The sequence below is a fragment of the Misgurnus anguillicaudatus genome, chromosome 17, assembly GCF_027580225.2.
Source record: "Misgurnus anguillicaudatus chromosome 17, ASM2758022v2, whole genome shotgun sequence".
In the NCBI taxonomy this organism is placed as follows: Eukaryota; Metazoa; Chordata; class Actinopteri; order Cypriniformes; family Cobitidae; genus Misgurnus; species Misgurnus anguillicaudatus.
The window spans coordinates 19,556,336-19,569,002 of NC_073353.2; the positions used below are offsets into that span (position 1 = coordinate 19,556,336).

Sequence of the window (12,667 nt, forward strand, 5' to 3'; positions counted from 1 at the left end):
CACAGGGCTAGACTAAAAATCATACTATATACTATTTATAACAAAATTCGTAAGTATATGGCAATAGCTCAGTAAATGTATAATTGCAGTTTAACTGCTGTCAAATTAGTTACATTTAAAATATGTCGTAAAAATTAACAAACTAATGACAATAACTAAAAATACCTAATATAATTTATGTAATTCTATTGTTATTTATTTATTAATATTATATTACATTCATTTTTAGTCACATTCATATCAGTTTTTAACTGGATTACACAGCATTATTTTGGCGCCTGCAGCCACGCCCGTTCCGCTTAATTAAGTTAACTTACTAGGCCAGACGTTAACCAACTTGAGGTGCAGCAGTCTACGTGTCGTCTGTATTTTTTTAAACATGTGGTTACCTGTTGTGGTGCCGTATTCCTTTGAGCATCATTTAAACATATACGACAATCGTTTAAACACAGCGGTGTATCCGAAGTTTCCTGGTAATCGTACATTGAACGAAACAGTTGGTAAGTTATATCAAGACCAAACAGTCAGGTTAGTCAATCATAAGCCAAAACATTAAACCCCTCTTCTCTGCCAGTGTTGTGCCGAAGTTTGTGTAATCTTCGTGTATTCTCGTTTACGATGACGATAACGAATGACCGTTTGTGGTTTTTCACTCAGTTTCGGTGAATTTCTTGCAAGCTTGTCGAGGCTTTTGTAACGACCCACCATACGCTGAAGATGGAAGGAAATTTATGTTGATGAGGTAAATAAATTGATATACAATCTGACTGCCCCATACCTTATTAATTTAAATAATGGCGGTTAAAATCTCTAAATATTTAGGTTTATTAATGTAAACATTTAATGAAATGTGCACCTGCCATCATGAACCTAGATGGGGTAACGTTAGGCCATAACAGCGAAAAAGTAACTTATAGTTTCTCTTTTCAGAGTTTTATTTTACTGTATATTGTATAATATATAATATCTATTTGGTATATTTTATATAACAATTTATTTTATATATTGCATATCCTTACATAAAACTTGTGCATCTCATAGGTTATTGTTTGAACTTATCCGGGCCAATCACTGTCTGGAAATCACTGATCCAAAGTTGCTTGGATGGTACCTCTCCTTACCAGTGGAGGACAGGACATTAGTACAAAGTAAGGAAAATGATAACGGGACAATGTACAGTTAACCAGTTGTTAATGTAGAATAAACGTGGTGATTATTATTCCAGAGCGCTGTGTAATACTTAAAAACACCAAATAACCATTAGTTATTGAACATGTGTGGCAATATATAAAATCTTTTGTATTAAAGTACATTGTGCTTTCTCATTTACAGATGAGGGAGGATTTATGCAGTTTATACAAAGACACCCTGCACTTGAAGTAGTCAGAAAGTTTGTTTATTTGAAAAGTGAGTTGACTTGGTCAAAAGTCAATAAGACTTTATTGTAATTTTGCATGCAAAACATATCCTCTCTTTCTGTTTCATTTATATATTTGTTTATATTTACAATTCAGAACAATTCAGAGGAAACTACAGTGCCTATCCAACATCCATGCCATCAAACCACAACAAAACCAAGTAGGATCAAAATTTTGCATTTCAATTAAAATTGACTACTTTGGTGTTATGTGGTTCTCTTTCTTACCGTTATAGCATCAGGATTTGTATTTGCACACATTTAAAGGGACACTCCACGTTTAGTTTAGGCTCATTTTCCAGCTCCCCTGGAGTTGAACATTTGATTTTTGCCGTTTTGGAATACATTCAGCTGATCTCCGGGTCTGGCGGTACTACTTTTAGCATAGCATAATTCATTGAATCTGATTTGACCATTAGCATTACGCTCAAAAATGAATAAAGAGTTTTGATATTTTTCCTATTTAAAACTTGACTCGTCTGTAGTTACGTCGTGTAAGCCTGGGTGCCAGCCGAACTTAGCCCCACCCACAACATTTTGAGGACGGGAAGATCGGTCTGGGGTTTCTCCGTTGAGGAGCTACTATGCGAGTCCCAAAGCTGGTCGACCATTCAAATTGTCAGGGCGGGCTTTATACGATGATGGACAAATGATCAACAGTAACGTAATCAACCATGTCACCAAAGAGCGCGTGTGTTGAATCTATTTACAACGAAATGGTTGCCGCTGTAGAATTCAGATGTGTGGATTCTGACATTGAGTCTGTTCTAAAAGATATCGACAGAGCATTGATTTTAAAAGAGGAATAAAGAAAGCGATCAAGGCATTTGTTGATCAGAAAGATGTTTTTGCCATCCTTCCTATGGGATTCTGCAAAATTGGTCGCACTTATGGAGGACAAAGTTAAAGAAGCAACTGTAATGGGTATCATGGCAATGCAACTCGGCGTGCACGACAAGATGGATATAATTAGCGGTCGTTGCCAGCTGCTTTTCGGAACCCCGGAATCTTGGTTGCTGAATAAGTGGAGGGACATGCTAGGATCCGTTACTTTTTAAGCCAATGTAATGGCTATCGTCGTGGATGAAGTTCACCTAACCTACAAATGGTAAGAGATAGTTTTACTGTATGACTTAGTAAATACTTAATGTTGTGATATAAATGAAATGTTGTAAACATAGTAGGTGTTGATGTATGTTCGCTAGTATAATCACGATGTTAGTGTCATTGTAGCGAAATAACTAGCAGTTCGGTCAGGCTGCAAAAGACGTAATTTCAACATGTCACACACTCCGTTGCTCTGATTGGTCATAGGTCTATCCAATTGCAGAGGCATTTTTCGGCTCATAATCATAGCCCAATGGAGCGGTCTCAGACTCAAATTCTGACTAGAATTAGTCAGGTTAACATCGTGTACTAAGACCGACCGAAAATTAAAAGTTGCGATGATTTTCTAGGCCGATATGGCTAGGAACTATACTCTCATTCCGGTGTAATAATCTAGGAACTTTGCTGCAATACCATGGGCGCAGCAGGCGCAATGATATTACGCAGCGCCCGAAAATAGTCCCCAGCTGGGTAACTTTCAATGTGACCGGCACTAAGTTTGTGTAGTTGAAGAGTTTTCATTTGGGACTATTTTTGGGGACTGCGTAGTAATATTGTGCCTGCAGTACGGCAGCAAAGTTCCTTGATTATTATGTCCCCAGAATGAGAGTATAGGTCCCAGCCATATCGGGCTAGAAAATCGCACCTTTAACCTTCCGTCTGTCTTAGTCCACGATGGAACTACCGAAGAGTCAAGTTTTAAATAGGAAAAATATCCAAACTCTTTGGTCATTTTTGAGCGTGATGCTAATGGTCTAATCAGATTCAATGAATTATGCTAAGCTATGCTAAAAGTGGTACCGCCAGACCCGGAGATCAGCTGAATGGATTCCAAAATGGTAAAAATCAGATGTTTAACTTTAGGGGAGCTGGAAAATTAGCCTGTTTTCAAAAAAGTGGAGTGTTCCTTTAAGAAATAAATATGTAATAGGCTCATAATGCTAAAGTTGCTTCATTTGTTTGCTATGTGGCTGCATCCTATGTCAAGGTATCAAGTTGAACCATCCCATTGTCAAACCTGTGGATACAGTTTTATGTTTGGGACTAAGAAGTGTCATCGCTGTGGCATACATGTTCTGATTTCAGACGACAAAGTCTATAAATCAGGTGAGATGAGATGTTCAACATTTACCTTGGACTTTTAAAACATCACCAGCAACTTGTACACAGATGTTTTCATTGTTTAGGAAATGATGAGGAGCTTGAGCTGCTACCACAGAATGTGAGAGAAGAGCTGAACGTCCTAACTTCAAAAAATAAGATCACCCCCCATAGTTGTGAAAGCCCTGGTGAAGAAAATCTTAGTGCACAAGCCCAGTGCTTGTCTCAGCTGTGGGAAGAGGTAGAGCAAATGAAGGACATCAAACACTTCAAGGACCCAACAGCCCAGGCAAACTCATCTCTCGATATGGAGCTGGATATGCAGAGTCAGGCTCGGCGAATCAACCGTATCCAAAATGAACAAGCTCAATCGTATGATGAGTCGTCAGAAGGTGCGTCAAATTACTGCGATATGAGTCAGGAAAACCTGTCCGAGTACTACAGTTTCAGTAACACCAGCTTAAACCAGACTGAATGGAGTGATGACAGCCAAAATACAGAGGCGAGCTTTAATGACTCCATCATGGCCACAAAAGGCAGTACAGAATCTTCAAGTGAAACCACCATAACCAGTCCAGAGGACTCGGGTGATTGTTCCTCATGTCTCAGCAATTCATTTGAACTGGCTCATGATTCAGAAAACCATCTTGAGGACCTACGAGAAAGGGAACTTGTGCAGCAGATGGAGAAGAAACTTCAAGTAGGGTCTTCGCTTAAATCCACGTCAAGTGTACAATGTGGCACTACTAGCGCCTCATTCTTTGTGAACCAAATAGTAGATGCCTCCGGTGATTTCCGAGCCTGTTTTACATCTACGCGTGCAACGGAGGTTTGCCAGACCTTGCAGACAAAAGCCAGTCAAAGTGTAGCCACTGATACAGACTCACTACCTGTCAGCAATAAGAAAAATGCACATACCATGCAAATGTCCACATCTGACAAGAGTACCATAACTGAGGTCTACATGGCTGACTTGAATGTTATCACAGAGGTATCAAATCTTTTCATAAGTCACATGATTGGAGTTTAAAAAGGGCGTTGTGTGATAAGGGTCTGTCTCTTAGGAATTCATAAAGCTGAAGCACATGGAGAAGGAACTGAAACAGCTGAAAGATAGAAAGTCAAGGTGATGTGCTTAAAATCCTTCTTTCACAGAAAAACAATATTTCTGTTTGAATGTTAGGCATCATCTTACAATACATTTCATTATTTTCTTAGCAATATGGTCTTTGGTTGAGCTATATTGTGACGACAAGTCATTGCTAAAGGGTTTTGTTTTCACAGGCCCAGTACTGGTGGTGATCGCTGCGGGAATGTTGGTGGGTGTGATTGTGCCCAGCGGGTGAGACGGGCAGAGCTGCGTCTTCTTGGTCTACAATTTGTTATGTGTCAACAGCACTGCTGGAGACGCTACTTCACCTCCCCACTGGGTGAAAGTGCTTATCAGGGGTAAGAAACAAAATAAAGGAGGGGGAAGAATCTTTATTTAAGGAACTGGTTAAAAGTGAAATGTGTAATTTCTGCATCACAAGCGTCACCAGGCGAGATTTGTGACCTGAGGTTTACTGAAAACCACCCTTAAAAGCAGCACAAAAGCAGTAATTTTTGTGTGTTTCTTAGGACTGAGGCTCTGCCCGACATCCTAGCAGAAACTCTGGATGCACTAGAGAAAGATTACCATGAGATGAAGAGACAGATTCTGGCAGGCACTCCTTTGGATGACCTCAAGCCTTTGTCTGTAGACTCTCAAAAGATTTTGACTATGGGGACATACTTCAGCCCATCATCGGTATGACAGATCTTAAACGCATAAGGATTTGAGAATGTAAGCTGTAATTAATAATGTCTTATTGCAGGTGCTTGATGCCCATTTAGGCTCATTTGACTGCCTGGGAAGGTACCCACATTAACCAACACCCACAAAATGTATTTTTTGTTTTCAACCTTGTGTATGTTTTCTAGAAATGCAATATTCTTGTTCTCTACAGTACCAGTACAAATTCCAATACATTGGAGGAAAACGCTGAAGGGATGGGAGGGCCTCTGTGTCAGAACACTGAAGACATTCTGGTAGGGTTCTGAATCGTCATTGGTCTCACGATTTGATTACGAATATTTGGTCAAAGATTTTATCCGATATCTCACTGCATCTTGATACTAGCATGCGAGGAAAGGAATTATTAAGAGAAATGACATATCCTCATTCCTCACTCTCTGTAGGTTATAACATTTATTCTCTATTATCAAATTATCAAGTGTATTAAAAAAACCCAAATATTTAACAAGAAAATAAAGTTAAATACATCTTTGAGTTAAAGATATTCTTAAAAGTGCTGTAAAATGTATATGTGTCTGTACCACAGATAATTTAGATAGATTGGTGATCTATACATGAATATTAATTATACGGTCTGAAACAATTCTACATTTACAGTATCTTTTTGATTAATACCAACATTTATGCGTGTTTAAAGACGTGACGATGTGTAAAGGGGGAGGAGATTTATATGTGCGTCAGGTTTGATAAAACACTTCCGCATAGGATACACTTGTGTATCCTTGCTCATGACTCCTCGTTTCTCACCTCCTCATAGTGCAATTAAAGAAATAATTGAGATGTCCTACAAGATGGTGGAGCTCGATCGGTTTCTGGATCGTAGGATGTAGGAGTGAGGAGACGAGGACACAAATTGAGAAGCACCCTAAAGGGGGTCGCACACAGGATGCGCAGCTCAGGGCTCATATGAGGCGGTGTCTATTAGTCATCATATTTCATTACAAGATTAAATTGATGTTTTTTATCAAAACACCAATTACATTGTCTCATTTTACAATCCCACTAGCATGTTATTTAGACAAAATAAAATCTTTTATTTCGCGTGAGGAAGCTTGCGTTTTTAAGCACACTTCTATGTCATTGGCTATATGCCACTGCAGTAAAGGCTGATTGCACTATTACAGTTAACGATTATTCAATTGATTGATCGTTAATTTAAATGATCATCGAATACGGGAAATTGCATAAATTGACATCCCTAATGCTAAAACAAAGTTTGACTGAGTTAGCGCTATATGCTAGTTAATGCTAATGAAAAACTATTTACCTAGGCATAGATGAATAATACGAGCTCTGTACATGGTAATGACATTGTGAGCCTCAAATAAGATTGTTTCCTCCTTATGTAAAGCTTGTGGAGGGCCGCTGGAAAAACAGGCCAATCTCAACATAACCGACTGTGATGTTACAATTGTGATGTATGCCCCAATGTCAAATTACACATTTAAGTACAAAGTTGTTAAAATGTTAAAAACAAAATTTTGACTGCTGAGTTAGCGTTATATGCTAGTTAATGCTTTATGCTGGCGTTTAGGCTGGGGTTGTAAGTGGACATGTAAAAACATTTCTGGATAATTTTTACACTTAATAAATGTACATACTTTCTATGTAGATATCAAAGAACAATTTAACATCTTTCAATTCATTCTTTGGCACCTTTAAAACTCCAGAGGTGTGTGCTTCATTGATACAGTATTGTGCGTGTTGCCTCAAGACGCAATGTGGCATCTTGAACTTGTCGATTGAGCCATTTACATCATAAAGAACTTTCAACAGCAGTCCAAGTTCAAAAATATACAATACGTTTAATGTACAGTTTCCTGCTGTCTAAATGCATTTGCTAGAAATTTAAAACAAATCTTCGGATACAAGCGAACTACACCACAGTCTCTCAACATCAATGTCATCACCATTAAGCTTTTGTAGCTTTTACCTACATAAATGTTATCTGTGGCAGTCTATGTAAGGAATATTAAACGTAGACGAATTAATAAATACTTATCTCTTTTCAATGCGTGGATCTTTGTACAGCACGTCATGACTGTGTTAGCATTTAGCCTAGCCCCATTCATTTCTTAGGATCCAAACAGTGATGAATTTAGAAGCCACCAACCACTTCCATGTTTCCCTATTTAAAGACTGTTACATGAGTAGTTACACGAGTAAGTATGGTGGCACAAAATAAAACGTGGCGATTTGTTGTTGTTTTTTTAAATGAGAACTATATTGTATGGCAGAAGAGCACTTTGTTTGCTGCACTTGCAGTAATTTACCGGTAATGTATGAACAAAACATCTAGAATACTGGAATTTAGAACGGACGATGTCAGACCGTGCTGCAATCATAAGGTTTTGATACATATGCCGCGTTTACCTCTGCACTGTTTATGGACGTTTCCACACACACGCTGCTTAAAAGTCGAACACACCTGAAGTTAACGACCACATTTCTTCACCAAAGTTGTTTAGAACAGCTTACCATCTATTTGCCGAATTGCTGACGTCCTTAGCACACCCAATGTGAAGCCTTATGTGAAAACAGTACTGTTGTTTAAGACGCAGGTTCTGTTTGACGTCGCCTAATGCAATGTTGTTTGGTCATGAGCAACTTTGCGACTGTCAGTGTTTGCCACAGATGTGAAAACAACAAAATACAGATTGTGGATAAAAAGACGAACATCACTGCATGTGTGAACAGCACATTTTTGTATTTACTGGTAAATTCATTCTGGTAAATTCATGGTAATTTACAGAAATTACTGTGTGAAAGAGGCTATAGACTAGCAGTGTTTTCTTTTGTCTTCCACAAAATAGGATGAACCAATAGGTAATGGCAGCAACAGAGCCAGAATGGAAGGCCTTTTAAACAAGCAGCCAGGGATGTCCAGTAAGATGAACCCCATGCTATGAATTTCAGATTAATAGAGGTAAGGCAATAATCAGTTTTTAACAATGTTTTTTATACCATGGTAGGTGCCATTAAGGATCTTAATGTAAGCGAAGCATGGTTTGATGCAGAGGAGGAACTTGGATCTTCAAATCAGAATGGAAATATGGAGAAACCGAAAGAGGGGAGGGAAAGTATAAACCAAAAAATGGAGCAAAAAGGTGTGGTAGTTTAAATTAAGTGACAAGGACAGCTTGTTTGTTTGTTTGTTTATTTATTTATTTGTTTACTAAGCTTTTCTACTATTTCACAGACACTGATGAAAATACCTTCAACCAAAGCTCCCGTGTGTGTGTTACATGCTTGCCAAATGATGTCAGTAAGGTAGGGTACAGATAAAAATGTGACGCTTAGGAGAGTAAATTAAGTTTACTCTCCTAATACTAGCCTCTAGATGGCGACAGTCACCAGTACATTTTTATATTTTTGTAGCAGGAGATATTGATTTGGTTTGAGAAGTACAATGCAACAGATGTCCGCATTGCCAATTTCAACAAAATGAGGTACAAGTGCCATGCAAACACAAAACTAAACAGTGTTACTTGTTTGTTAGCTATGTTTGTGGACTACTTTGTTTTGACACATTTTCTTGCTTTACTTTGAAATTTGTTATTTTTGTATCAGTATCAAAATTGTAAGTTAAAAATGTAAGAAGAAAATATATTTAATGTCAAATAACCAATTAAGTTTCAAATAACACTTTTTTTGACATCTTATTCTGTTCCTGTGGTCTGAAAGATTTTTTTATTGGTGCGGATTCTCACTCTGTCATGCATGAATATCCTGTTTGAATCAGACGCGCCGGTTAAATGTCTCATCAATTTAATTAAGTGTGCTTGCAAAGGTGTCTAGTTGTTACAAGCCTGTATAAATTTCTCTGTGTGTGTGTGTCTCAGGAATGCTTTCACGTATTGAAACCAAACTTTGTACATGAACTTGGGAAAAATTCTAAAATTATACATTTCACAAATCACGTTACTGACCGCACCAGAGAAAGCACACTTTTGCAGTTCCTCCGGAAATGCATTTTCTAGTTATTTCTATTTTCCATAGAAACAAGTCAAGACGTTATACTTACACCTACCCTTGACTAGACATATGATATAGCCTCAGATGTGCGCTAGTCGTGTGCATAGTTGTGTTTGACACATGAAAACATCTCGGGTTATGTATGTAACTGTTGTTCTCTGAGAAGGGAACGAGACACTGCGTCTCCCTTGCAATACTTCCTGTGTCCCTGTAATGCCGTCTTTGGCAGTATTTTAGATAGCGATATACTTTCTGGCTCCTGCATCACCCCTTCTTTGTCATTAAGCCTCACCATTGGTTAAAGCCATCCCCAAAGTCCCACCGCAGTGACAAAGCGTGAGTTCCCTCAAAAGAGAACTGTAACAATGTATCTTAAAAGGTAACACAATGTAACCTTGCTCTCACTTGAAATGTGTTCCCACATTTAGTCCTTGATTTTGAGGGCATTGGACCTGGAAAGTCCTTGAAAGGTCCTTGAATTGAAGTTAACTAAGTGGTGGGAACCCTGGGGTTAGTCTGGTGCAAGTTCCATTTCTGAACGAAACGCCTATCTTTCTATATTCAAACAGTTCAAAGTGAAAAACCAAACCATGCCCGCTTGTTTCCTCGTGTGATATACCAAAATTTGTCACAACACTGAAGTGAAGTCGATTGCGACTTCTGGTGGACTTGGACGTGAACTTTAAAACTCCCAGCATGCAAAATATGGATTAATTTGAACAGTTGAAATGGAAACCATTTATGCTTTCACTCTGTTTACATGTAAATTGATACTAACTGCTGTTATGTAGTATCTCAGAGTGCTGTTGTTCTAATATTAAACCGTAATAATGTCTGTTTTCATTTAGGGGTGCTATTGTTTACCTCAAGAGTCCAGAGGATGCCAAAGCAGCTGTTAAAAATCTAAATGGGTGCACCTTTAAGGGTCAGTCTATCTATCTGCAGGAACTCCGTGGACCAACCTCAACTCATCCTAAACTAAGTGATCAGCCTCAGAGCACTGCAAAAATCAGTATAGCAGAAGTGGATAGACCTAAAACAAACGGCGTACATTACGATTTATCACCTAGGGTAAGTATGACATGGTTTCCTTTGAAAAGTAGTGAACTTTCATTTATTTTAAGGCTAAGGCATATTTAACGTTCTTTACCGGGTTGAAATGGTGTACCCTCTGTGTGGCAGCTTACTTGTTTTCTCATACTTGTTTTCACTCAGGGACTACGCTGTAGTGTTGACAGGTTGACTAAGGTATGCGACTCACCCACAGCTTCCGGCACCTTTGTGCCACAGCGCTGTATTGGCAAGGGAAGCTTTAATACAATCATGACCCGGCTGTCAGAGCGCCACCCAGATATAGACCGTCAGAAGATCGTAGATGCCCTGCTGGAACTACGGGAGATGAATCAGGGCATGCTTAGTGGCTATACTTTGAGCACTATAGTGGATATGACCTCTAAGCGTCTCACGAAGGGCTTTTCCTCCAAATGTGTTTGAGTTTGTGATGCTTTGAGTGGCAGTTAAGACCTAGTGTTTAGTTGTCTGACCAGTTAACTGGTGTACAGTTATCATTTCCATTTTAGGCCCTTTTGATACTTTCTTTTAATGTCATACACAGCTGAATGGTTATTCATTGTTTATTTGCACTTATTTACCCGAGTGAACTACGATCTTGTTTTGAAGATTGGAAATGTTTTGACTTTTGTTTTAATACTGATACTGTTCTTGATTCTGTACAGTAATGTTAAAAACCTAAACACAGGTTGGTTGTATTGTTTGAATAAAACCGTTTTCTTCTGTTGCCTAGAATCATTTAATAAGTGGAAGTTCAAAAGCAGTGGAGAGTTGCACATCGTTGAATGCATGGACATTTGTAGACACGGCATTGACCGTCAAATTTTTTTAAATATTTCTGCCATATTAAAGAAGTCAAGACTGCTTTATAAACACAAGTAAATGGGGGTACTGAGGTTTTATGGATGAAAGCAAAGCTGTGATCTGACAATGTACATTTTGTATTTTGAAATGTAGGGATGTCTCCACAATTATCAACCACTAACAACAATTTTTCATAATTCCTCAGTGTGCTCTTGATATGGTGTTGGCATTGGTCTATGACTGGGGCAAAGCAGTCAGTGCTGCGACTATATGTACTGTAAAAGCAGGTCATGTGATGATCAGAATCTCTCGTTGTTTTATGGGTCTATATTTCTTCTGAAAACCAACATGTCTGTATATGAGGTATAACCAGAGCTACCTCATCATTTTCTTATGGCAGGTGGTGATGGAATTAGTGAAGTTCACGTGATTGCTGACTCAGCTGGATTAACTTTGTCAGTAGAGATTTGGCACCGACATGTAATTAAAACATACATGCCTAACAGGTTTAAGTTTTCTAACTCGACAATCAAAACAAAGGTAGTTTTTGCCTCTATCAACGTTATTGTTTTCCCACCTCCATTATACATCCAAGCAGGATTACGACACACAGTGCAACTTTAATAGACAATCTATTTACCAATGTTATTGATAAAAAAATAAGCCGGTTTTTGCAACAATACCATGCTGTAAGGTGACTAATAGTGACATACAAGTTAAATTAATAAGACATAAAACCAAGAGTGCAATAAACTATTTCAACAAAGATCTTATAAAACAAGACTGGAAGGAAGTTTATGTTAAAGATATAGATGAAGCCTATGATAAATTTGTATCTATATTAGCAACTTATGACAAAAAAAATCCTGAAGTAAAGGAAATTGGGAATCAAAACTTTGCTGACAAACCCTGGTTGACAAAGGGAATCCAAAAACCATGCAGGGGTAAAAATACAGTGAGGAAAATTAGTATTTGAACACCCTGCTATTTTGCAAGTTATCCCACTTAGAAATCATGAAGGGGTCTGAAATTGTCATCGTAGGTGCATGTCCACTGTGAGAGACAAAATCAAAAAAAATCCAGAAATCACAATATATGATTTTTAACTGTTTAAAGCAACACTAAAGACTTTTTGCTCTTTGCTCCCTCTACAGGTTAGAAGCGTAATTGTTCATTACCACTGTCGTAGATACTGCAGCATAGCTGGCTCTGATTGGATTGTAGGTCTGCCGTAAAGAAAGTTTTTGTAGTTTTCACTCGAACTACAGGACCACTACCCGACGGTTGGAAACTTCTTTAGTGCGGTTTTGGCTGATAGAGGGCTGCAAAGCGAATGTGAAAGTGCCATTCACCCT

General features: G+C 38.4%; 1 protein-coding gene across 3 annotated transcripts; it reads left to right on the forward strand.

Annotated features, from left to right (window-relative positions):
* The first annotated feature begins 270 nt into the window (after window positions 1-270).
* rbm44 (RNA binding motif protein 44) lies at window positions 271-11,235 on the forward strand. Of its 3 annotated transcripts, none has more exons than XM_055214453.2 (18): window positions 281-500; window positions 658-742; window positions 1,042-1,148; window positions 1,333-1,407; window positions 1,515-1,578; window positions 3,513-3,631; window positions 3,712-4,616; window positions 4,690-4,751; window positions 4,910-5,074; window positions 5,246-5,414; window positions 5,482-5,522; window positions 5,614-5,695; window positions 8,276-8,348; window positions 8,435-8,569; window positions 8,662-8,732; window positions 8,841-8,911; window positions 10,286-10,508; window positions 10,653-11,235. In XM_055214453.2, exons 1-18 carry the CDS (start codon window positions 380-382, stop codon window positions 10,929-10,931), a joined length of 2,847 nt encoding a protein of 948 aa, XP_055070428.2. In that variant the 5' UTR covers window positions 281-379; the 3' UTR covers window positions 10,932-11,235. The 3 variants fall into 3 exon arrangements, with proteins under 3 accessions (XP_055070431.2, XP_055070428.2, XP_055070429.2); XM_055214454.2 differs by having other exon boundaries at window positions 405-528; XM_055214456.2 differs by lacking the exons at window positions 8,841-8,911; window positions 10,653-11,235 and having other exon boundaries at window positions 271-500; window positions 10,286-10,476.
* The last annotated feature ends 1,432 nt before the right edge of the window (window positions 11,236-12,667 follow it).